This window comes from Astatotilapia calliptera, chromosome 13 (genome assembly GCF_964374335.1).
Source record: "Astatotilapia calliptera chromosome 13, fAstCal68.1, whole genome shotgun sequence".
In the NCBI taxonomy this organism is placed as follows: Eukaryota; Metazoa; Chordata; class Actinopteri; order Cichliformes; family Cichlidae; genus Astatotilapia; species Astatotilapia calliptera.
The window spans coordinates 17,716,917-17,742,473 of NC_137434.1; the positions used below are offsets into that span (position 1 = coordinate 17,716,917).

The 25,557-nt window shown below is 40.4% G+C and overlaps 3 protein-coding genes across 4 annotated transcripts in view; 1 reads left to right on the top strand and 2 right to left on the bottom strand.

The window, feature by feature from the left end:
* Nucleotides 1-746: 746 nt before the first annotated feature.
* LOC113035399 (uncharacterized) lies at nucleotides 747-7,509 on the bottom strand. The gene is made up of 5 exons (XM_026190943.2): nucleotides 7,177-7,509; nucleotides 6,838-7,020; nucleotides 2,736-2,961; nucleotides 2,507-2,633; nucleotides 747-1,722 (listed from the first exon to the last, which is right to left on the bottom strand). The coding sequence occupies exons 1-5, from the start codon at nucleotides 7,415-7,417 to the stop codon at nucleotides 976-978; spliced, it is 1,524 nt and encodes a 507-aa protein (XP_026046728.2). The 5' UTR covers nucleotides 7,418-7,509; the 3' UTR covers nucleotides 747-975.
* A 1,080-nt stretch (nucleotides 7,510-8,589) lies between these two features.
* On the top strand, nucleotides 8,590-11,080 carry ppifa (peptidylprolyl isomerase Fa). Of its 2 annotated transcripts, XM_026190871.2 has the most exons (6): nucleotides 8,590-8,830; nucleotides 8,946-8,976; nucleotides 9,047-9,135; nucleotides 9,202-9,298; nucleotides 10,426-10,501; nucleotides 10,628-11,080. In XM_026190871.2, exons 1-6 carry the CDS (start codon nucleotides 8,687-8,689, stop codon nucleotides 10,761-10,763), a joined length of 573 nt encoding a protein of 190 aa, XP_026046656.2. In that variant the 5' UTR covers nucleotides 8,590-8,686; the 3' UTR covers nucleotides 10,764-11,080. The 2 variants fall into 2 exon arrangements, with proteins under 2 accessions (XP_026046656.2, XP_026046655.2); XM_026190870.2 differs by having other exon boundaries at nucleotides 8,607-8,830; nucleotides 9,047-9,298.
* A 7,197-nt stretch (nucleotides 11,081-18,277) lies between these two features.
* The window catches only part of zcchc24 (zinc finger, CCHC domain containing 24), a 34,076-nt gene continuing 26,796 nt past the window's right edge, over nucleotides 18,278-25,557 (bottom strand). Inside the window, exons 3-4 of the mRNA XM_026190258.2 lie at nucleotides 23,005-23,169; nucleotides 18,278-18,775 (exon numbers count right to left, since the gene is read on the bottom strand). Of these exons, the coding sequence (XP_026046043.1) occupies nucleotides 18,662-18,775; nucleotides 23,005-23,169 (279 nt within the window). The 3' untranslated portion in view covers nucleotides 18,278-18,661. The remainder of the gene's footprint in view (nucleotides 18,776-23,004; nucleotides 23,170-25,557) is intronic.

Here is a 25,557-nt window from a genome sequence, read left to right on the forward strand (position 1 = left end):
ACCCACGTCCAGCTCAACTCTGACCTTCATGCTTTGTTAGTGATAGTGTGATGCTACTGTTCTAAATATAGTCAGTTTAAACTATTTATATATTATGTACAGCTGAGTGAAAAAGAAAGAACACTCCATGACTCAGTAGCTTGCAGAACCACATGAATTTGAAGCAAACAATTTTTGTATGACTTTCTTGGTCTCTTACGTCATGGATTTTTTTCCGTTTTTTAAGGACACCACTTTCAGATACTGTTCAGCTGCAGATAGATTCAGGCTGTTAGTATCAGGGCCTAAAGATACAATATAAAATGGGCTCTTTACTATTTTGTCTGTTATGTGTAGACAGCACTAGTTCGTCCCTTTAATTAGGTTTCTTTTTTAATCCTTGAACGATTCATAGGTCAGCATTACATGTTTTGGGGTTTTTTTTAATGGGGCGGAAAAAGGCCAGAAATAAGGCCTGAAAATGAGTGAAAAATCATCCAAAGAAAAACTTCGAAAGACCTTCAGAAAGTCTAAAGAACTACTGCCCTTTAAAAAAAAGAATCTTGCATCTTGGACAAAAAATGCAGAGAAATGAGGTGGCTCAAGACTACCTGAATATAGCTTGAATTTAAAAACAAAGAAAAGATGCACACATGAAAGGATTTTAAAGACCAAATCCAATTAAACATTTGAGTGTAAATTCGTGTTAATTCATTTTATTTAAATTAATGCATTTTAAAGTCATTTAAAATTATATTCAGTGACTGTTTTGTGAACGACTCAGATTTATTCATGAAATTTATACATCATGACATCAGTTCATAACATGCTGCTGTGACTCTACATCTGTTGACATTGTCTACATTTCAGAAAACATTCAGAACAAGGAAATAAAAATTCCTTATTTATAGAAATATACAACTTGCTTATGTTCACAATTTACCTACCCAGTTACTTTCTGTCTGCGCGGTCAAGTGAAGTCTATATTCATGTGCGTTACTTAGCCCGTGCCTTGACGAGAGGTTTATTTTGGTAATTAATTAGCAAGCAAGCCACAGTAAAAATTTCCTTAATGCTTCCAGAAATCGATAGCGGTATAACCGAGTCAAGCAGTTTGTTTTCCTTAACCCTTCGGATTACACTCTCCACATGTGCGCTGAGTCGTTCAATTTCCTGTCTCTGGAAGCCGCTGTGTGCTAGCATCTGGCTATTTTGGCTAAGAAAAGCTGGACAGTACACCTTCCAATCCACACAGTGAGACATGAGGAATCCTTCGTCAACCACTATGGCCATGTCTTCTGTAAGAAGGTCAGCCAAACCTGATCTCCTAAAGAGTTCTTCGTCACTTATTGACCCCTGATAGAGTGAAGAAACAAAGGTCACTGCGCCATGGGGGGCCATCCCAATCAGACCTTTCATTGTGCAGTGAGACGGGGAGAACATTTCACGTTGGGGGAGAGTGGAGGATGCGGTTTGGCATTTTAGCTCAGTGCAAGTAACTATCACCTGAGTATCAGGAAAGTCTTTGAAGTCATCAGGGAGGTGAGCTTTAATGTCCTCAGCATCAATCCAGATACACACAGAACCCAAGAGAGTGTACAAGTAGTTGGTCCATGAAGAGATAATGCCGCTTACAGTCAAGGGGTGAATGCCAAACCGGTCTGCCAAGTCTCTCTCCTCAAGACCAGCAGCCAGGCACATTTGGAATAGGAACAGCTCATCAATGGGTTGCAATGACTGCCTCTGAAAAAGAAAAAAAAAGTCATACAGATGAGCCACTGTAGCTCAAATTGCCAAAAAAAGTTAATGCTGGTCCTGACAGAAAGGTGTCAGAATACACAGTACAGTTTGTTGGGCTTAGGGCTAAATAGTTGCGGACGAGTCTGGGTGCCCATGCCGACCCTTGTCCACCGCCGAAAGCAGCAACAATGGGTACGTGAGCATCAGATCTGGACCACCAATGGAAGAAGGTGGTCTGATCTGATGAATCACGTTTTCTTTTATATCACAAGCACAGCCAGGTGCAAGTGTCACTTACCCTAGGGAGCTCCAAGCACCAGATCCACCTACCTAAGCATTATTTTAGACCATATACACCCTTTTCTTCTCTTTTAGCTTTGCAACAAAGCAAAAAAGGTTCAGTAATGGTTTGAGGAACACGTTTGAGGTGTTGACATGGAGCACAAACTCCCCAATTCAATTGAGCATCTGTGGGATGAGCTGAAGGAACAAGTCCGATCCATGGAGGCTCAACCTCACCACTTACCGGACTTGTGCCAGATACTACAGCACATCTTTAGGGGTCTACTGGAGTCCATGCCTCGACATGTTAGAGCTGTTTTGGTTGCAAAAAGGGGGACCAACAAAATAATCAGGCAGGTGGTCATAAAGTTGTGCCTGACTGATGTTAATGTAAGCAGTACCACGTGCATATGATACTTTTATATAATTCCAGTTTACAATAAAAAGGTTTGACATGTATTTCCTGTTTGTTTTTTCTCAAAATCTTTAATGCACAAATACAAACCGTGTGTGATGCATTTACGGCTTCACTCCTTCTTTCAGTAGCTTCGGACCTTGACCTGTAAATCACTTTGTGGACAGAGGGCTCAATCAGCCCCCAAAACATCATGAAGTGACGGTAACTTGCAAACCTATTGTAAAAAAAACACAGTAATTACAGGTCATTTACAATATTTCTCACAATCAAACTGGTATTTTTGTGTAACATGTCTAGCTAAGTGTTGTAGGTTTACCCTGTGTAGAACTGAATGTCATCATCGGATCCGGCAAATCTTTGTAATCCAAAAGCAGACTGCATTTTGAGCTCCTGGATCTCTTTCCTTAACGTTGCCATTTCTTCTTTTAACTTCATGTTTTTCTCTACTGTCACATCAAGGCAAGCAGGTTCTGGGTCACAGAAATAGTCATGATCCAAGGCAGAATTATACTCCATAGGCTGCTCACCTGATGCTGGGTTACCTACAAAACATATTAAGGATTGTACATTAATATATGTTATTGTGAAAACTGTTGTCGGAACCATACTGAATTTAACCAGATAAATATTTAAGATAAGATAAAACATAAAACTTTATTGATCCCACGGTGGGGAAATTTGTGCAGCTAGCAGAAGAAGAATACAACAAATACAAATAAAATACAACAAACACAAAATAAGTTAGATAATACACTATATATTTTATATAGTGGGAGAGAGAGAGTATGGCTAACAAACAGCCACTATAAAATTCATTATACATTGAGAATAGCAGACACATCAACAATACACCTCTTCCAATTAATATTATGCTGAACACAGTCCAAAAGATTCAATAAGCCACATCAGTGTCTACTGTCAGTTAGGGCTGCCACGATTAGTCGACTAGTCACGATTACATCGACCATCAAAATCCTCGACGACTCATTTAATAGTCGACGCGTCCTTTGAAGCTTTGTAAGATCACAAAAGACGCAGGAATAAGTAGTAGGATTTAAGAGTGTTATAACGGACTGAAACAGAAGATGGCAGCACTGCATGTACAAGAATGCCAGCTGCCGTTAAGCTGTTAGTCTTATTATTCTTTCTGTGTCCCAGAATTCATAGCGTGGCCCACCGCGACCTGATCCGTACCAGAAACCCGATTGGTACCCCGCATGCGCGAAAGGTGTCTACTTGCGGTGTCTACTTCCCTGTGCACTTAGGCAGACAACAATGGTCGCAATATTGTTTTTCTTGCTTCTGAAGCACAAATTTATCTCTCCTGGCGGTCATGGTTCCTCAAACAGGAAGTGAGCGAGCAGTACTTCCCGCTTGCTGATATGACGTAGCGCAAAGTGCAAAGGCTCTGTTCATACAAATGTTTGTTTATTTATTTGTAATCAATTACAAATGTCAAAATGTAAGTTCACTGGAAATTGAACTGTTGCTGCATTTAAAACAGGAATGAAGGAGCTGTACTTACTGGTTCATAGTTCTTGAAACGAATGAAGTAATGTTGTTTCTCAAAATATTATTTCATTTTTATTATAAAATTAGTATTTCGACTTTATTCTAAAAATGACGAATACTGTTTTTTTCCCTTTTGCCCTACTACTTTATCGTAATAATTAAATAAATTTTAAATTTAATAATAATAATAATAATAATAAAAACGTAATTTCTATGAATAGATTTGTTCCCTCTCATGCGGGGTCACTTACTGCGCTTGTCCACACGATTTGATTACTTTGTTTAGAAGTCAAATTCTGTAAATCAAACAGCCACATTTCTACGTTGGCATTTAAAACTTAACTTGGCCCTTTGACCCATACAGTTTTAAAATAAATACTTTTAAAACAAATGACTGTGATGAAAAATCTAAGTAAAACATAGACAGCAAAAACAGTGACTTGTAACTTTGAACTGAACTATCCGCAGTTGCCAAAGAGCAAAACAGTTGAGCTAAACACAGGTAAACACAGTGGGAATTAGGGCTGCCACAAACGATTATTTTGATAGTCGACTAGTCAGATCATGCATCCATTGGACATAAAACGTACAGCTTATTGCACCAGCATGCATCTGATCTTATATAACTATCATTAGCTTACAGCTTTAAGTGTTTAAGGTATGTGCTAACTAAAAATAAAGACAAGATGATAGTTTATTAAATTTTAATAAAATTTGCAGATTGTTTCGGTGAAGTTTAATAAACTCAGCCGTCTGCTCCTTGCTATCTAAAATATAACGGGACACCGGAGTATATTCTCGAGCATCTCACACTTCTGATAATCAGTTGTTTGCTTGACGTTTATTCAGCTGTGTAAAAACTATAACTTTAATCTCAGCCAAACCGATTTACTCAGGAACAAATAAAATACTAAAAAAATCAAACAAACAATAATATTTTTAAGTTATCTAAGTGACTTATGTCTAACCTGAGTAGCGAAAGACGGCGGTGGGTTTGAAAACAATTTGCCAAGAGTCCGGTGTTCTCATGGGCTCTAGTGAGCCTCTCCTCCCAGAGACATTGCTTCAGACATTGACCCCCAACACACCTTTCACCTCTCCCCCCTTCACCCTCACCAATCCAGACTCAACGACCACCCCCACTCTCTCCAATCCAGACTCAACGACCTCCACCACACCTCTCACCCCCCTTTCCTCCTCCCTGAAACTCAGAATACACACTCAGGATGTGAGCCGACTATTTCAGAAACAGAAGCCCAGGAAAACCCCCGGACCAGACGGCGTCTCACCCTCCTGCCTCAAAACCTGTGCTGAACAGCTGGCACCAATCTTTACTCGCATCTTCAACAGATCCCTGGAGCTGTGTGAAGTTCCCTCCTGCTTCAAACGCTCCACCATCATCCCCGTTCCCAAGAAACCCACCATCACAGGACTGAATGACTACAGACCTGTCGCCCTGAGTGTCACCAGCTACCTGTCAATGGATCACCAGCTTCCTGACAGATAGAAAGCAACAAGTGAGGCTGGAGGAGATCACTTCTGAAACTCGGTCCCTCAGTATTGGTGCCCCTAAAGGATGTGTCCTCTCACCACTACTGTTCTCCCTCTACACTAATGACTGCACCTCCAAGAACTCGGCTGTTAAACTCCTAAAGTTTGCAGATGACACCACCGTCATTGGCCTCATTCAGAATGGTGATGAGTCTGCATACCGGCAGGAAGTTGAGCGGCTGGTACTCTGGTGCAGTGAGCACAATCTGGAGCTGAACACTCTTAAAACTGTAGAGATGACAGTGGACTTCAGGAGACATCCCTCAACTCTGCAGTTCTACACTGCGGTCATTGAGTCTGTCCTGTGCTCCTCCATCAGTATGGTATGGTGTAGCCACTAAACAGGACAGGAGCAGACTGCAGTGGACTGAACGGGCAGCAGAAAGGATCATTGGCACCCCCCTGCCCTCCATCCAGGATCTGTACCTCTCAAGAACCAGGAAACGGGCAGGGAAAATCATCACAGACCCCTCACACCCTGGACACAGACTTTTTGATCTGCTGCCCTCTGACAGACGGTACAGAAGCCTGCAGACCAGGACCACCCGACATAGGAACAGTTTCTTTCCCCTCGCCATCTCCCTTCTAAACAGTTGACCTGTCACACTGCTCCCACTGCCAGACTGCAACTGCACCTTATGTACATTCTGTAGTATTCATTCCACCTCATTCATTTCTGTATTTTATGTATATAAGTTTAGATTAGTTATTTATAATAATAATAATAATAATACATTTTATTTAAATAGCGCCTTTCAAAGCACCCAAGGACACTGTACAACAGATAAAAACTGGAAATATACACAATGATAAAAATAGAAGATAAAAGTTAAAACATACAGAAATTTAATTTAATTATAGTTGGTTTACACAGCTTTGTGTATGTATGTGTACGCATGTGTAATGTATATATAGACACGTGTGTGTTTGTGTGATTTACATTGCTGTGCTTGAGAGCCACCATCTACCGGAACCAAATTCCTTGTATGTGTCTGCACATATACTTGGCCAATAAACACTATTCTGATCTGATTCTGAACTAGCCGCCGCCAATGTTGGAAACTGAGCTGGGCTGCGCTATGAATTCTGGGACAGAGCTACTTCTTCTTCTTCGGGGTTTAACGGTAGCTGGCATCCTTGTACATGCAGTGCTGCCATCTTCTGTTTCAGTCCGTTATAACCCTCCTAAATCCTACTACTTATTCCTGCATCTGTTGTGATCTTACAAAGCTTCAAACCAGGCGTCGACTATTAAATCAGTCATCAACGATTTATACCTAATAGTGACTAGTCGACTAATCGTGGCAGCCCTAGTGGGAAAAGTACAAGATTTTTATGGAAAATAATAATTTTACCTGCGTGGATTTCGCCTGGATTATCCGTCTCTGGCCCAGAGGAATGCGAGACTTGTGGTGGCTGCTTTGATCTTGCTCTCCCATCACATTTTGCTGTCGTAGCAGCTTTCAACTCAGTATGACCCAGATGGATAGAGGGTGCCCAGTCTGGATCGCTTTCCATCATTTTGTAGGCTGGTTTGCCTACAAAATACAACAAACATTAGCCCGCAAAGCCACAGTAAACAAAGCAGCATAGCGCAAAGAATTTAATTCAAATCAATATAAGACTTATCTGTAACCTACATCAACAATAATGTTATGATAAATGACTTAACTACAACACACACACACACTCACCTTTGAGGAAATGCTTGGAGCAGACTAACATGTGAGGTGGAGTGTTCTGGAACGTTATATTTGGTCTTCCAATAGCTGCAATCCAGGCCATCCGTTGCCTCTTCGTGACTTCGGAAACATCTCTTGCATAATTTTTATTCCACGCAGGAATCCGATAAAAACCGATTCCTTTAGCCTTCGGCTTCCCGTGGCTGTCATGCGACCGGCTATGGCAGTTAATAACACAACAGCTTCTTGCCATTTGTGTCTCTGTTTGTCTGTGTGACTGTTGTCTTGTAATAGCCCACGCGCGCTAGCCGCTTGTACCTACAATCCTTTGCGGTTTTAGCCCGGAAATGACGTCACGTTTTCGAATTACTTGTGCGTACTTGCGTTCTCGTTGACTCGTGATACGTCATCAGTCGGCGCATGTGTTCATTAAATTTGAATGTTTGGTTTATTTCAGTGTTTTATTTGTTCCCGATTAAATCGGTTTGGCTGTGATTAGCTGACTCTGAATTAAATCCAACATTAAATTATCAGTTTGTTTTTCACCGGAAACAAAAACAGCATGTTAATATGTGGAGATTCTGAAGGCTGCTTCAAAAATGATCAGATTATATTTTAAGTATTTGTTCAGTTCTCTTCCAAACCCCAGCAGCTGTCTGCTGTAATTTTTGAGTATCTGCTCAAATAAAAATAAACGCGTTCTAGCATCCCACCTGTTTGTTTTTATTCAGGCGTACATGTACACTATTTTTATTAATAGAGAGATTTCGCTACAGAGGTTAAACATGATAATAAGTCACTTAGATAACTTATCAATCTTAATGTTTGGTTTGCTTCAGTGTTTTATTTATTCCTGAGTACATCGATTTGGCTGAGATTAAAGTTAAGCTTCATAACATATTAATCACAGAGGCAGTAAAAACTCCGGACGTGTGACATCATCAAGTACGCTGGTGTTGCTATACAAATCTCGAGTCCGTTTTGGTCCTGCTTATACACGAATATACTTTAAGTACCCCATGCACAGGGCAAACGTATTTTATTTGATTAATTTACTGATATCACTGGCTAAATTTCATATACATAAATCGAAACCATCCTTTCAGTGCTTCTTAAACAAAACAAAATATGTTAAAACCAAACAACATTCTCAAAATGTAAAAGCTGTGGAGACCTATGTTCCCTGTTCAATATTATGTGATTCTTTACTAGACTTTGTATAGCGCTTTACGGGAACTTTTTGCGTAAAGCGCTATACAAATACAGGCCATTTACCATTTTAGACTGTATGTATTTAGTTTTTTTATACGAAACCCCCTGACATTGTGTTTTGTTAATTTGTATCTGTATTTTGTGCTTTGTCAATAAAGCGTATTAAAAAAACAAAAAACAAATCGCGGGTCCGTACTCGCATTCTCGGCAAGTACGTACTCCCGTGCAGAGAACGCGAGAACTCGCGTACTTGAGAATTGAGAAAGGGCCATGGTTTGCAGGTCCGCCTCACCGTGTGAGCTAAGCAGCTATGCTTCAAATAAAAAATCGTATGAGGTACAGCTCGCTGGGCATCACTGCAGCGCGCCTGTTTTCTTCCGGCCCCGTCGAGAACCCGGTAGTATTTTTGGACATCGACGCTGACAGCGATCCTCTGGGGAGAATAATCATTGAGGTAGCTTGCGATTATCACAGTCGCCTCCAGAGACCTTGATCTGACCTGTAGCGTTCATATCTGTCAGTAGCCAGACCTGTGCAGATAAGTGCATGTGATTTGTTTTATCTTGCAGCTGAATGCAGATGTGGTGCCAAAGACTGCAGGTAGGTGAAGCCACGTTCTTTCCACGATGGGCTCATCGTCATTCATTTAAAAAATCCTTTCGATCCACAGAAAACTTCAGGGCTCTGTGCACCGGGGAGCATGGCTTTGGATACAAGGGATCTGTGTTTCACAGGGTCATCCCCGAGTTCATGTGTCAGGTACAGTTTACAGTGAAGGTGCAGTGTCATTTGGCATGTTTTCTGCTGTTGTTTTTTCTCTTGCAGGGAGGAGATTTTACCAACCACAACGGTACAGGAGGGAAATCTATTTATGGGAAAACGTTTAAAGATGAAAACTTCAAGTTAAAGCACACTGGTCCAGGTACAGCTCCACAGCTTTGAGGGGTTACACTAAAACAATAAAAACCCTTTTCACATATTCAAAAGATGCAACATCAGTCAGTCACTTCAACTCTGTGATCAGTGAATACAAACCCTTTCACCACTGTTTTAAGACTTAAACACCAAGTGGTTTTATACTGTTATCAAACCCCGCACTGACTTTGGAAGGAGTATTGCAAAACTGTAGGCCTATGGTGGCCTCAGACACAAAAATGAAATGTGAAGGATTTATTTGAAACAACTAATCAGCCAATCACATGTCAGCAACTCAAAGCATTTTAGGCTTGTAGCCTGCTGAAGTTCAAACCAGGCATCAGAATGGGGAAGAAAGGTGATTGAATGTGGCATGGTTGTTCGTGCCAGATGGGCTGGTCCGAGTATTTCAGAAACTGCTGATCTGCTGGGATTTTCCCTCCTAAAGATCTCTAGAGTTTACAGAAGTAATTTGACTAAAAACACTAACGTGCTGCTGGACAGTGTTCAGGAAAGTGAAAAAGTTTGAGTTCTTACAAAAGTCTAAACTGTTTTGATGAAATTAAGGTGAGAAGGACATCAACACAGTGATAAAAGTATCTTTAGCAGTGAAGTATGGAGCTGTGTGCAAAGAAACAATATAGGTGGGGGAAGGTCTTACTGATTAGAGAACTTCATTAGGAGAAGTGAAAATTGCACCAAAACTGAACTTCCAGGTGTTATGTGCCAGCTGTTCTTCTGCATTTTAATCCCACTTTTTCTCCACTAGATGGCAGTGCAGAATCTCATGCAGCGTTCAAACTGCTGGGCATATACATTTTGCAATCCTCATGTGAATGACCTAGTTTAGTGAGTCAACATGCACTAATCAAAATAACTCTGTTTGTTGAATAAACATCATCCATGTGCACATTATTTAGTGCTTTGCGTAATCACAGCGTGCGTCAGATCACAAGAGAAGTGGCCCTTTTTTTTTTCTTTTCTTTTCTTTTCTTTTTTACAATCTTGCATGACGTTGCTGTAATGAGGCCTAAATGTCCTTGGATCAGGAGTAAAAAGGACATGAAGATCTTGTTTACATCATCTAGTTCAATTGATTGCTTTTTCTTCTTCTTCTTCTATGGTTTTCTGCAGGAACGCTTTCAATGGCAAATTCAGGCCCGAACAGCAACGGCTCGCAGTTCTTCATCTGCACAACGAAAACCGAGTGGTAAACACCCCGTAGAACTTTTTAATCAGTCATTTCAGACTCCAGTTCGTGCCTCATCAATCACAAGCTGCTGGAGCCACTTTTTCATCTTTTCTTTTTCGTTTTCTTGTCTTTCTTTTTGGGCAGGCTTGATGGTAAACACGTGGTGTTCGGGCAGGTGAAGGATGGGATGGATGTGGTCTCCAAGATGGAATCCTTTGGTTTACACGACGGCGGTGTGATCAAAAAAATTGTCATCACAGACTGCGGGGAGATCAAATGACGCCCGAGCGCACTCACAGACTTCTGCTGGATGAGTCATTGTGCAGCAATCTAGTATTTACTCTGTCCTGGCTCGTGTGTTCGTGCACTCTGAAGGCGGGGCTGTCGCAGGTGATCAGCTTTTACTCAAATCTGTGCTTTTTAACTTCTGGTTTTGAGGTTGAGCAAAGCCAGAGGTTTCTAACACTCAGACAGACCTTTTTACTCTCTAAAATCTTTACTCAACTGATCTAAATTGTATGCAAGCATGTAAAACAATTGTGTGGTGACTCATTCTCCAATAACTGCCAAATAAATGACTGATATTTTTCGACTTTACCAGCTCTGGTCTTACTGCAAGACATTTGCTCTGATGTGCCACAAATCTTGCTGCTTTTAAAGCTTCCCGGAAACGATCCAGCGTGCTTTTTTTAGACACGGGCTCCAGCCCGACTGACTTCCTGTCCATCAAGAGCAGGATGTGACATCATGTGACATTCCACCTACACTGCAGCTGAAGCATCACATGTATGCACGATGGGCATGTGAGCTAGAGCCTCTTAGGGTGAAGTCGTTTCAGGACCTGAAATTGCTTTTTTATTGAGACGCAGGGCGTCTTGAAGAGGGAGAGAGACATGTCTGAAAGCCAGAGACTGGGTGGTGCTGCTTATCGAGCTAATACTTTATAAAAGTAAATAATGAAGAAGAAAAAGGCAGCTCTTGCCCCTAAATGAAACCATATGTGTGCTGACCTTCCTCCGTTTGTTTGAATTCTCAGATTACATTGTTGCCATAGAGATTTTTCGGCTCTCGCTCTGTTTGAGCTGGAGATGTTGTAACAAACTTGATATAATTTGGGTCCCCACCCTCGGGTTTAGTTTTAGTTATTTGGAATGCATGTCCAATAATGTGTATGGAAACTTGGCTCCGGAGACGACTGTGCCATTTCTTTTTACCACACATGCAAAACAATGACATCTTTACAGCTGGTGCATGCTGCTGCTTCTCTAAGTGTCTGCGTTATCACAGAGTCAGTGGGCATCTTTTTGTGGGGGGGGGGGGGGGGTTTCCTGTCCACAAGTGTTGGGAAATGGGGGAGGGGGTGTGCGTCCTGGCCGGTTTACATGTCTGTTATCTCTCAGCACTTTCATGGCAAGTGGGAAAAAAAATGTTTTCCAAGTCTCTCGCTCTTCTGCGTTACACAACCACCATGAATAATCCATTAAAAGCCCCGTTATCGTAATCTATACGCTCAGTGTTGCGTAAGCCTCGCACTCAAGAGCGATGGCAAAAACACTAACGAGAGGAGCGCTCACAAAAACAACGTGTTGCTTTTGGCTGAAATCAGACACCAGAACGAACACCTCCCAGTTAACATAAATTCGGCACAGGACCCGAAAACAAATGAAAACTGCGCAACCCGGGTGGCTTTAATTCAATGTGACTTTTATTCATCAAACTCTGAACAGCACTAAAATGTTTTCCCAACTAACAAATAAGGCACATTTTGGAATGCCGTTTTCATGGACATGAAAAACAGACCTGTGGTCGACTCTCGAGGCCACGACTGTCCTTGCTTTTCCCATAATCATTGTCTTTCCCGACCGCACGCCTGCGTTCTGTCCAAATCAAATATTACATTATTGCAATACTGCATGACAAACATCTCAAGTGATACAGACAGTAAAGAATACAAACGAGACTCTCTGACTCGACCACTTAAGTGTTAACACGTTACATTCAGTAAATATGTATTATCTGCAGAGGCTACATTTGCGGTAAATGAGGACTAATAACAATCAGACGTTGCTGATAATGTTAAAAACAATATTTACTTTAGCAAACTACTGTAAGGTATTTAAATAGGTATACATTGCACAAAAAAGGGGATATTTCATTCAAAACACATGCACATGCAAACTCTAAAATAGTTCTTTGTCACACACGCTTCCTTGACAGAAGTATACACTCGCTACACTACCAATATAACATTTTATAATAGTTTCTTGTTATCGCTGCTTTAACCAAACTACATCTCACAGTTTAATGCGTTTATACAGTGGTGAGTATCCGTCACTAATTAATAAAAACATACTTTTCTGCATGTTAACACATATTTTCATAATATCGTTTACAAAATGAATACACGTGGCTGTATGGATGCATATGGCAGCTCATAATTAGTCACATAGCAACTGAATAATGGGTTATTCAACTCTGATAACATCAATAAATCAAAAACACAGAAAAAAAAATACAATGGCTTATAATTGAGAAAGGTTATTAATTATGTACCAGCTTTTTTTTCTTTTTAATAATATTCTATGTAGACATCAATATTTCCTTCTTAGTGTAACTTTGTTGCATATTCTATACAAAAAGTGTTGTAAAAAGTCTTTCCATAAATATTTCTGCAGGATAACCCTTCAGATTATTGTAAAACATAAAGAAGAAGAAAAAAAACAACAACTCCCAGCTTTGATTATTTCTCAGCAATAGGCCCTTCTTCACGCCGGAAAGAGAAAAAGCTTTGATATTGCTTCAACACTTCAAAAGAGCTACTATCATTGAAAACGATGGCCATCAAATATATACATAAAACAGTCGATCTTTGTCAGGGAAATAACTCTTGATTTTTTGCAGATTGCTTTAAAATTTTCAACATCTATTAAGAGTTCCAAAATACACATCTCATTCATAGAAAATAACAATTTTGAACTGAAAAGGTACTAGAAAAGTCAAGTATATGTAATTCAAGACACTACATCTGAAAGCAGAGATTTCGCTTTCTTTCTTTTTCTTTTAAAATGTATCAGCTGCTTCCATTGGCTCTTGAGTTGCCATTTTAAATGACCTCCTCATAACATGTCTCTGGGCGGAATCGAACTCTCTGACAGGATTTATCAACATTAACGTGATTCACAATAACTAATAATATTATTTGTTTATGAGGTTAGTTCATAAGGCATAATTGGTATGTATTCCTTTCACTACAGCCACATGGTCTGATGTAGAAAATAAGGTTACGGGAGACCTGTTAGCTTAGTGCCATTACACAGAACAAAAACAGACATTAATAAGAAGAAAAATGGGTTGTTCCCAACAGTGGTGAATCTTTCATAAAAATTGGGTCTTTACTATAAATGCAACGAGGGGCTTTCAGTTACTCCTTCAAAGGGACACTCCACAGATTTGTCCTTTAGCTACTGTAATATCTTTTGGGGCTGTGGAGGCTCATTGTCACGTGAGAGAAAATCAAAAAGCCTGTGTTAAAAAGTGAGGAGTTTTATTGTCAGCATTTAGTAGGCTGGGGAGTCTAGCATAGACTGTATATAGAAGATGGACTTGGACATGTCAAGGTTTTTGGACTTTGATCCTGATCTACGAGTTGAGTATTTTGGCCAACTTGTTCATCAAGTGAATTTGAAAGATGGGCCATATTTAAAAAAAAAAAAAATCACACTGTATTAAATAAGACTTGAAATCAGTGATTGAGAAGTAAGAATGACTTTGTGGGGTTCTTGAGGTTCCTCGTGTGATTTCAGAGTTTTCCACAATATTGGACGCGATACAACCAATGGTTATATGAGGGAAATATGTATATTTCCTGCCTAGTTGGCAAGTGGTTCCTGTAGCTGAGTAAAACTGGTTGCAAATAAGGCACTGCACCAGAAACCACCTCGCAATTGCGTTGGTCACTAGCAGATTGCTGCAGTTGGTTGTAGTTTGCGTGAAAGACGGCGACTTCCTTCTCTGCAAACACTGATGCAAACTAGAAACAGAGAACATTCACTTGCAAACTAAAAGCAGAAGACACAACTTCTACTTTTAAGGAAAACATTCTGTTTCCAGTTTGTGTCACTTCCCTGCGGAGATTAGCTGGCCAGTGTTTGTGGACAAGTCAGCTCATTCCATGCAAACTAAGAGTAACTGACCATCTGCTAGTGACCAAAGGTATATCAACAAGTTTTTTACCAACCAGTTGCAAAATACACATTTTTCCTCAGCGACGGCCAAAGAAAAATGTGGGGACCCCTTGGCGACCAGTAGGGGCCAGAGAGTCCTAGTGGTTGCCAGGGAGAGCTAACATGTTTGAAAACGTGCAACTTTGAAGGTAAGCCTCCATTTTTTTGGAGGAGGTTTTTGCTAATCAGCTGGGGAATACAGGATTCTTAGCAAGAGGTGGTTGCCAGGGGGTCACTGACTGATCTGTAGATCTCCACAATTCAGACTTTAGCAATAATATCCCAGCAACTGCCAGCAACCAGCTGGGAAATACAAATAAATCTCAATACTCAAAATGAGCTGGACATTTTCTCTGGTTGTGGTTTAGGAGGTAGAGCAGGTCATCTACCAAATGGATCCCTGGCTCCTCTAATTTGCATGCCGAAGAATCCTTTGGCAAGGTACTGAAGCTCAAGTTGCTCCCGATGCATTCATCGGAGTGTGAGTGTGAACGTAAGTATTATACAGAGCCTACAGTAACAGTAAAAGTGCTTTGATTGGGTGAATGAGGTTTGTGGTAAAAAGTGCTTTTGGACTTCAAGTCCATTTACAACCACAGAAGTCGATCCTCTATTGGCCATTACAAAGAATGTAAATTTAAGATGTCTTAACACTGACGCTGCTTTTGAAATCCATTGTTTATATACAGTCTATGGAGCTTACTTTAAAAGGCTACTGAGTTGCATAATAGCTGATGCATTTCTGGAGCTTGAGCCAAACTGAAAGTAAAGATATTTCATCCACTGCTGCATGCACTGTTATTTAGTGTCTTCTGCAGGCCTCCCAACTGGTGAAGCTGGAATAGTAAATCACTGGAGTGCCCTTTTAAATCAACAAATGGAATTTAGTTAAATTTCCCAACAGTGTAATGCACCAATATCATCCATTTCCACTAAAGCAAAACCGTGGGTTTTGTGAAAAAACATGCATTGTTAGCATGTTTTTTCACAAAACCCACGGTTTCCTTGAAAAAACATAACGATAACAGATAAAAATAACAATGAGTGAGGTCCACAGTTTGTGTCAACTTCATTCTGTTGTGAGGATCGACTAAGAAATAACATCTCTGTTGATATTCCATGACAACAGACCACAGTAAGATTGTTTTTGCCAGCTGGAAATGCTGTTTCAGCCTGTGCCTGCAACATGAATCGAACACCCACTATGCCAGTTCAACCGCTAATAGCGGAGCTTTATCGTTTTTCTGTCCTGTGTCACATCTTGAACCTACAACAAACTTACTCTGCATCACAGTTAACCACATGCACATAATACTGCTCCACCTCTGAGTCTCTTGCCACAAATCTTTGAAATTTCAAATGGCCTCTTAGCCTTGACACAATCGTTTTAAGGCACATACAGTATGTTATAGTATAAAATATTGTCAGCCAGTTTTTGTAAGGCTAGAAATACAGTACATATAAAACAGTTCACAATTCCTATACCAAGGATCCTCGAAAAGCAGATTTCCATAAATGATAACTAAAATAGTTTCCTCTTTAGTGCTTCACATCTGCATAGTGATATATGGAACCACAGTGGGTATTCCTTTTTCTTTAAAGTGGCTCTATTATGCTCATTTCCAGATGAGTGTTTTTATTTGTGGGCTACAGTGGAGTACTTTTGGATGCTTAGGTTTAAAATAAATATTTTTCAGGGGAGCCCTACAATCTTAAAAAAGGCATTATAGCTCCTTTAGGATCAGCCCTGTTTCCTGGTCCAAGCTCCTACTGCACTGGTTGAGGTTGTCATCTTTTTAATGTGTTTTAAGACTTTGCCCCGAACACCAAATATTTGAAGATGAACACCAAGATTTCAGTGTGGACCTTAGACTTAGGATCAGGACTTTTTTACAGCAAGTAATCCAAACCATACTGTCGCATATTAATGTAGCGGTTGTGCTAATCTAAGATGCTCTTTTGGCTGAAATTTGATCCGTTTTTAGCATCTTCTTTCTGCTCTGTAATGGCTTTATCTCTCCCAGCTGAACAGCATGAACAATTTAACTCAATTCTTACATTTTTTGTTAGCAAATGTATTTATATTAGCTTAAGCTAATAGCTAGCTCTAAAGCTAGCCACCAGGTAGCATATTTTTAGCATTGTCTGCTAGCCCAACTTCAATAATCCAAATGTCTACTCTATGATACTCCAAATGTCACTGCTTTGTTGTTTTGCATCTTTGTTTACGCCAAATGTTGTGCTTGTGTTTTAGAAATACTTTAGTCAGAACATGGCATATCGTCTTTACGCGGAAACTAGCTTGCTAACCTGGAAAATTCTCTGTTTTAGGGGATGCCTGGATGTATATATGTATAACAAGAAATGAGGAAAAAAATACATAATAGTTCCACTTTAAAGATATGGTTTCTGATATTAGGCCCCATAAAAATGGATGTAAACTTAAATCACCATAAATTTCAATACAGCCATGAATTCTCACCATCAACATATCACAAACCAGCTCTTCTGTCTCTCGACAAACCTGAAAAGCAAAGTTCTCCAAAGCTTCACCTCTCTTTAGGCACTCTACGCTGCAATTAGCTGTTGGACATCGTTTCTTCAGTGTACAAGCCCTTGGAAAGTTTTCCATCTTGCTTCACCGACTCCACTGAGGCTGCCAGACATCAACTGGCACTAAAACTTGGATAAAAAAAGTCTCTCTGAATCTTTGTCAAGCAAACAGCTCCTTTTGTATTTTGCTATCTTGTGGTTAAAATCTATTCAGGATTTATGTGAACAGTTTAGGGTCCAAAATCATGTTTATCAATGCTAAACAAGCTGTGGCAAGCATTTTATCAATAGTTTTGAAACAATGAAAATATGTGACTGCCAACAATTACTAAACCATTTTTCCCCACAGCTGCTTCTGCCTATCTAGTGTCTATTTTTTCCAACGCTAACAAATAAATGAGAGGCAAGAATGACAAGAACAACAACAAAAATAGGAATAGGATAAATGAAGCGTTATCTATTAGCAATGCACTAAATCTAGCCCAAGGAGCGTTTTATACAACTGAACCTACAGTAGTTTCTAAAGACAAGTGGAAGCAGTTACACAATAATGCGATATACAAACATACAAAAATGTCTCTATATGTCCCAGTTAAAATTCAAATTGCACACGAGACAACAAGAAAATAAATAGGCCAAATGTAAGCTAGGGATGCATGGCACATTATCCCTCAGTTAATTCACAGTTAATAAGATGTGCTGCTGACCCTAATAAGGCAAGACATCAAAGGCCTCGAATACATTATGCCATCATGAGAGGCCCCAGTTAAATGTTCGTCACATCTACACACACTTCACTTGGCAGGGAAATGGAAAGCGGATCTCTGTAAACACAAAGCCAACAAACCCCAAGGTGAGGTAATCTATTGAGACAAATACTGTCAGTGATGCCAAGGAAATATAACCCCTGGTGCTAAATCATCAATATAATAATTTTTTTGTTGTTAAACATTGAGTATTGAGTAAATTAATCATGTGGTTCTGATACATAAGGCATAAAAAGTCAATCATTTTGGCCTCTTTTTTTTTTTTTGCTGTGTTGAAGAGCACTTCAAGAGATAGAGGCTGACCCTCAAACGTATTCTTGGATGTACTGTCACTGAAAGAGGAGGAAAATGACTAAAGTTTATGCTCCACAAGTGGCTGAGAAGAGGGAGCAGAATTAATTGATGTGGTAATAAAGGAAGGCATCAGGAGATTTGGGAGGATTAGACCTAATGTCCACATTAGATGTTTCTGAGACACTGGGAGGAAGACGTGAAGAAGAAAGGGTGCCATGTCGTGTTGAGGGAAATCTGGATGTGGACCGGGAAGGGAGGATGTATAATGTCTCAATGGCGGATAAAAAAAACAGGGTTTGGGATGGAGCGGCTCCTCTCTGCTACTGAATAATGATGAATATTTATTGCACACGGCGGCAGTAGTAGCCAAGGACTTTACACTTCTCGCACAGGTGTTGGGGGTGCTCCTTACTCTGGTCAGACACATCCAGGCCATCTGGCTTCTCTAAAGGTCGCTGGAGATACAAACAGAAGACCAATAATGAGTCATATTAAACACAGAAAAGGGCAAACCGAGCAAGAAACACACATAAACCTCTTGAATTTTGCAAGCCGTTTATTTAGCAACAGATTCAGGTCAGCTATACGCCTAACAACTCCAACTCTCATATTCTTCACAGACCTGATGTGTTATTTGCCAAATTAGATGCAGAGATATGGCAATGCACCATCAGCCATGCTGGCTAGCAATACATTTTAACAACCTGGTGCTAAAGGAAAAGATGCAGTATGCATTTAATCGTGATGGACTGTATGGAAATGTTGGCTTCAACACTGACCATCTTGGACTCATTATCGAGGACAAAGGTAACCTTTCTGGGCCAGCACGCTTGGAGGTTATTTTAACGGTCCATCTGGAAAATTTTATTTTTCATCTATTGTTTTTTTTTCTTGTTAGAGCTTTGAACAAAACCTTTATTTATTCCAAGTGGTCTAGCTAAAGGAAACCAGGTTACCATGGGTCACCACAAGAAGATATTTGAGTCTAATGAGTCTTCCAGGAAGTGTTGAAAATGTATTATTGCTTTGTCAAAGACATTAGGTCCTTGATGAAAGCTGGAAGAGAGTTCCCTTGGAGGCTAAAGGGAATTGAGTTCAAGGCCCTGTACTGCAGGCATCACCCAGTGAAATGACCTTAAGGAAGAAACATCTACTATATGTAAATATAAAAAAAGTGGTTTTGCATACATGTGACCACAAACAATTTAATGTTAACTTGTCTCTCAGGTAGTCTCCGAGTACTAGTGAAACCAAAGCGTGAAAAGCGAACTAAAAAAATTGGAGGTTTAGGAGGCAAAAGTTTTGCCTTCAAAGTAAAAGTTGTGCTTCAGCACTGCAACCAACATCAAAAAGCCACAGCTTTTACTCTAAAGCTAAATATTCTCCATTTCTAGTTTCTGTCACTTTTTGCAAATTTTACTATCACTTGTCTTGAAAGTTGGCATCATTTGCAGATAAACATGAAAAACTAAAGACTAACATGGCAATCTGCTAGCAAAACCATCAGGGAATACATATTTTCTCTTAACAACCCGTTGATGCATCATATCGCATCCAACATGGCAGATTGGATGAACTCGTGTGATGTCGTGTGAGAAACCTCAATACACACACTGCATATGGTAAATGGTAAATGGCCTGTATTTATATAGCGCTTTCACTAGTCCCTAAGGACCCCAAAGCGCTTTACATATCCAGTCATCCACCCATTCACACACTGGTGATGGCAAGCTACATTGTAGCCACAGCCACCCTGGGGCGCACTGACAGAGGCGCATACATGCATATAATAAATGCATGTTGCCACCGTAGTGTTACCCACTGGTAGATGAAGTTGGATCGCGAAAGCTCGACGTGAGCATTTTGCCCTTAACCATCTTGGTGTTTTGAACCCAGACAAGATGAAGAAGGACACGACCTGATTGTGGGACAGGGACATTACATGCTTAATTGATACTGACCTTCCAATCACAAGGTAAGCCTTGGTAGAAAAGAAGATGGACTAACCTCTTGCTAGCCATTAGAAATAATCCACCTTTAAAACACTTGCACATTTTCTTCACTTTTCAGACCCAGAACATAAATCTATCATTTATATAGTCTATGGTCACAACTTCAGGTGACCTGGAGGCTTGCTGACGCAGTGGCAACTCCCAGACCTTCAAATGCCCCTTTCCACTAGCACCAACGCAGCTCGACTCAACTCGGTTTTTAGGGTTTACCATTAGGTGGTAGTACCTGGTACCAGGTATGTGTTTAATACCTACTTTGCCGGGGTTTCAAGCGAGCTGCCGAGATTAAAATGCAACATCAACCGACTGTATGTCAGTGGATGGGTCACGAGAGCAACTCCTTCAAAAGAATCAAATCAGCCATTTTTGAAACCCAGCACCGAGAGGAAAATGGCTACGCACAAAGTAACACCATGGTCCAACAACAAGGTGCAGATTTTTGTGCTTGGTGAGTGACGACAGAATCAGAGCAGCATGACTTTTGGGCCACCTTGCTATAACGATTCCACCCACACTGAGGTGGTGCTCAATTGTAATTCAAAACAACTGAAACCAAGTAGAGCTGAGTTGAGTAGATTAGAGTAGGTACTAGTGGAAAAGCGGTTAAGTACTGCAGTTTGTACTAGCTGTTAGCTCCCTATCTTCTATCTAGGATGACAGCAGCGCATGTAAAACACTAGATGTTGCAAAATGTACTAAGGATATGCGTGACTAGTTGACTAGATGTGAAAACCTTGCTGCCTTTGCTAGTCGGCCCCAGAAATACTGGTCAGTTAAACATAATATGTAATTAAAGGATAACGGCAGATTATTTCTCTGAATCTAAGCGGTAAATGATCCGAGGGGGGAAACCAAGCCAAATTCTGCATTCTGCAAATTCTGTACACAGAATGGTGAGGAAGGGGATGCAGGTGGCGTGAAGTGGGTGGAGACGAGTGTCAGGAGTGATTTGTGACAGACAGGCAGCATTAACAGTGAAAGGGAAGGTTTACAAGACAGTAGTGACTCCTGCTGATGTATGAGTTTGGAGCCAGTGGTGCTGACAAAAAGAAAAAAAGAAAGATGGCTGAACTGAAGATGCTATGATTGGGCGTGACCAAAAGTGGTGGGTAATAAAACCTCAAAATTATATCACAATATATCAAGAGAATTTAAAATGCTAGAGGCAGCAACATTTACAAATAAACGAAGGTCATTTTCTGTCCTTTTCCAATGACCTACTGTCACTGATAACAAACTTCCAAATTTGAAGTGTGACTTTATTGGAACAGATAAAACAGAAAAACAGGAAAGTACTCTAGGCAAGTTTTTCTCCTAGAAATGTGCAATACAAAATATAAAATAACTGCTTAACACTTCAGTTTAAGAATAATTAAAGTAACCTAACTTCAATAGCTGATGACTTACACGTTTAATTGCTTTGACTGGCTTTATTGCAGCTACAAGAGAAGAGACGGACTGAGAGAGACTGTTTTGTGTAAAGCGAGGGTGACAAAAAACTTGAGTTTGACATCTAAAAGGGTACAAATTAAAATCTCGATCAAAAGGGTCAAAAGTTCATGTCTGTATGACGTTAAAGAGGACCAAATTTTGAACACTCGAGGATGTGTTTGGAAAATCCATATTCTTTTCATTTATGGGAATCCGCAGCCTGAGAAGGAGCTGTGCTGAGCTCTTTGATACTCAAGGACACCGAGGTTAGTGGTCTGTTTCAACTGCTGACCGGGTTGGAAAGGGGAGGGGGGTATGTTAAGTGGGTGACACTGCAAATGCAGAGAATTTGCTTGTCTGTGTGCAGCTTTGCCACAAGACTCAAAGCAGAGTGAGGGTTTCTCACCAGTTTCGGGAACAAAGCAGGTTTTACCAAGACATATTTGAACTCTTGCAAAGTGTGTGCAGACTTCTATCTGTGGTTATGACTACAGGTGAGCTGTTTGGGTAAGATCTCAGAGATTTCTAATAAATTATGCATAAAATTTCAGGCTCCAAATGGCGTTAATGCTCGACAGATGTACAAAATGTCCCTTTCCTGCTTCATTTCACGTGTTAACAGAGCAAAGCATGGACAGTTGTGGTATTCTGAGAATGAGCAGGCCTCAAGCCGGCAACGATCCTAATTTTATTTCAGGAAGTGGAATTGGAAGAATGTGAAAAAGCATACATATCAAAAGATGAAGTGTTGAGGATAAATATAAAACTGACACGATTCTTTCTCCAGCTCCGTACCCAGCTGCTTACCAGGATTATTTGAGGTTAAGTTGAACAGATTTCTCTTCGAGTGTTGTTTGAAAAATGACTCCAGAGAATCCTGCTTTATGTGCTTTCCCTTCTTATTATTAAATGTGAGACAGATTTCTGCAGCTGGAAGTCTGACTTCCCTCTGAGTTAGTTTATGTCTGAGACCCATTAATACAGAAATATTTGCTTTAGCATTTGATGGCATTCAGTGTATAATTCCAAACTTTTATCAGTCAGGAAATTTCATTATTTTCGTCAATGCTGGTTTATTACCAAAGCAATTATTAGTGGTGGGATTTTTATTTTACTGTAATGAGGCCATCTGGAATATCATCAAAACAACACGGAAACCAAAGCCTGATGTCTATGAGCAATTTTTTTTAACTCAACTGCAAATTCTCAGGACATGAGTGCTGTGATGCAGGCTTACATACCTGTTTGTGTGGATAGACGTTGATGTGGCATTTGATACATTCTTGTCCCATGTTAGCCCAGGAGTTGCCACTCATCCACTTCCTCTTACACTTAGGGCACTTGTACTCTCCAAAGCATCTCTTCTTCCCTTGGTAGGGTGTCAGTCCTTCACCTTTGGGTCTGGCCTGTAAAGAACAAAGTGAATAAGATGCTTGCACATGTGGAAGCTATAGACTGCATATATTTAAAGCCTCATTCTGAAGCCAGAAGAGAAGGAGGGGTAGATCTGACTGGTATCGACCTGTCAGTGACATGGTACCAAACCCTTTATTTGTAACGCAGCACAGGAAAAGCCATCCAAATATAACACACACAACAGCATCCAACCAATGACACTGTGTTTTAAAACTATGTCTGAAAAATGTAGTTTATTAAACAGTTTCTGATGAGAATAATCACATTATTTTCCCCAGAGCCTAATCCAGCAAATCTCTCAGCTGTGAGGGGAAAACGCCTGCACAGCGCAGCTACGCATGCAGAGGGGTGTGACCCGGTCAGTCGGCCAGCGAAATGTACCTCGTTAAAGGGGATTTATGCGTCAGCGTCGTAAACGCAACAACTTTTGGCGTAACCTGACGTGCACACCTAACCTGAGAGAATAACAATCATCTTCTCAATATAAGGAATAGTAATCGTAGCATGAAGATAAGGACTCACTAATGTCAGCAAATTCCTGGAGTTTTATGAAACTATCCGAACAGGAAATGCACGAAGAAGTGGAAACACTTGTGGGAAAAATATGTTTACGAACCAAAACAAAAGGCCTCAGTGATGCTGGCGAGCTTTCCACTCTGTGTGGATTGTCATCAATCAGTGGTTTGATCGTGGTTGCTAAACCACAATAATTCAAAGAACGGACATCACTTGGCATCTTCAAGTTAAAAATTTATAGAAAATAAGCAAAGACAGATAAAATAAGTGGCAAAAAAGAAAAAGAAACTGGACTTTAGCCAGGTTTTTGCACACTGCATCACTTTTTTTTTTTCATACTCTGTAGGTAAACTAAACAAACATCTTCTTGCGTGTAATAGAACTTGAAAGCAGCAACGACCATAAATTTGTTCAAGTGTTTACTGAGGAGATAATTCAAGTTACAAGTAGGGTTATGCTCGCTGCACAGCTGGACTTCTTTGCAACCATGAGAGTAGCCCCCTGCTGTGCATTAGATATATTGCAGGTTTACGTTGCTCATCTTTAATATACAGTCCATATCTTTATGTAGTTAAAAATTTATATGAAATAGAAATGTTTCAAAAATGTTTTTTTTCTTTCAGTCCAGAAGATGGACAGATAATAAAAGATGGTGAGATGACAGCAGGGTGTGTCCATCCTTGTTGTGCTAAAATATTTTCACCTTCATCAGACAGGACACTCCTACAAACAGTTTTGGCACAGTTTGCGGTCTTGTAATTGACATTAACTTTCATTACATCTGTGTTAAATTACTCCCAACGATTCTCGTGAGGGAGATGATTACGAACAGTCAGTCAGCCATGAAAAAGCGCAAGCCCGAGGGCAGTTCTTTCTCGGGGAGCCGCCTCTATGACTTCATGTTGGCAACTTTATTTAAGCCACTATAGCAGCAATGGGAAAACAGACAAATTTTTCCTCTAGAAGCATGTCTGCAATGACTGCGAGACATTTGCCAGAAGAAACCCACATGTATGCTGATTAGTAACTTTGTCAGAACTTGTCATAATCAATTTAAAGCTCCATTACTGAAATAAAAATGAAGACTCATCCCAGAACAAGTGATAGTCATCATCAGGCTGGGAGTGGGCTATCTGGGTAAACAAATATCTTCATTTTGGGAAGTAAACACTGTAAATAGAATACCAAGGAAGTCCTTTATTTTATTTAAAACCTAAAAAATATGTTTTTTCATGAAAGTCTGATCCAACAGGCAGAAGTGAGCCTCACGCAAAGCATGAAACTGCTGGCAGCTTTCCAGGAAGTTAGGAAATGCTGCGCCTTTTACTTGAAATCAGACCTGTCCAGTCCACTCTTGAGTCCCTGCGACTGCAGATTGTTTTCATCATAACTTAGACATTGCTTGCAGATTCTGGAATAGATGGTAAGGGGGGTAAGGGGTACCAAGAATGAGAGGAGGAGGGGGTACAATCAGTATTCCTGGTTTTCACTTATTTTGTCCTAGCCCATGTATGAGTAATAAGAACTTTAATCAGGAGCATGTGGCTTCTCCAAACAGACGTCAGCACTTTGCATCAGCAGCAGCAAGCCAATACTAAGTAATGGCGGCTGTGCTTCAATCGGGCCCCTCAACAGCATGACCTCAAAGCCACTGTCAGCTTTGCATCTCCCACTGTGACAGCATGCAAGCTGGAAAATCTGACTTCTGCTGGCTCCCACCACACCACTCGCTATACAGTGACAGCGTTGTCTTGATGCAATCGATGGGCAATCTTGGAGACAATGCCATGGCAACATTTTGTTTGAACACTCCTCCAAATGAGCTAGCTGTTATATAATCCAGCTATAAACAGGCTGCCATT

Coding starts and splice junctions, on each gene's coding strand:
- ppifa (XM_026190870.2), top strand. CDS start 8,687: ATGCTTCAAATAAAAAATCGTATGAGGTACAGCTCGCTGGGCATCACT. Junction 8,831..8,945: donor TGGGGAGAATAATCATTGAG/GTAGCTTGCGAT, acceptor TTTATCTTGCAG/CTGAATGCAGATGTGGTGCC. Junction 10,502..10,627: donor TGCACAACGAAAACCGAGTG/GTAAACACCCCG, acceptor CTTTTTGGGCAG/GCTTGATGGTAAACACGTGG.
- LOC113035399 (XM_026190943.2), bottom strand. CDS start 7,417: ATGGCAAGAAGCTGTTGTGTTATTAACTGCCATAGCCGGTCGCATGAC. Junction 2,962..6,837: donor TCCAGGCGAAATCCACGCAG/GTAAAATTATTA, acceptor TATGTTTTGTAG/GTAACCCAGCATCAGGTGAG. Junction 2,634..2,735: donor GACATTCAGTTCTACACAGG/GTAAACCTACAA, acceptor TTTTTACAATAG/GTTTGCAAGTTACCGTCACT.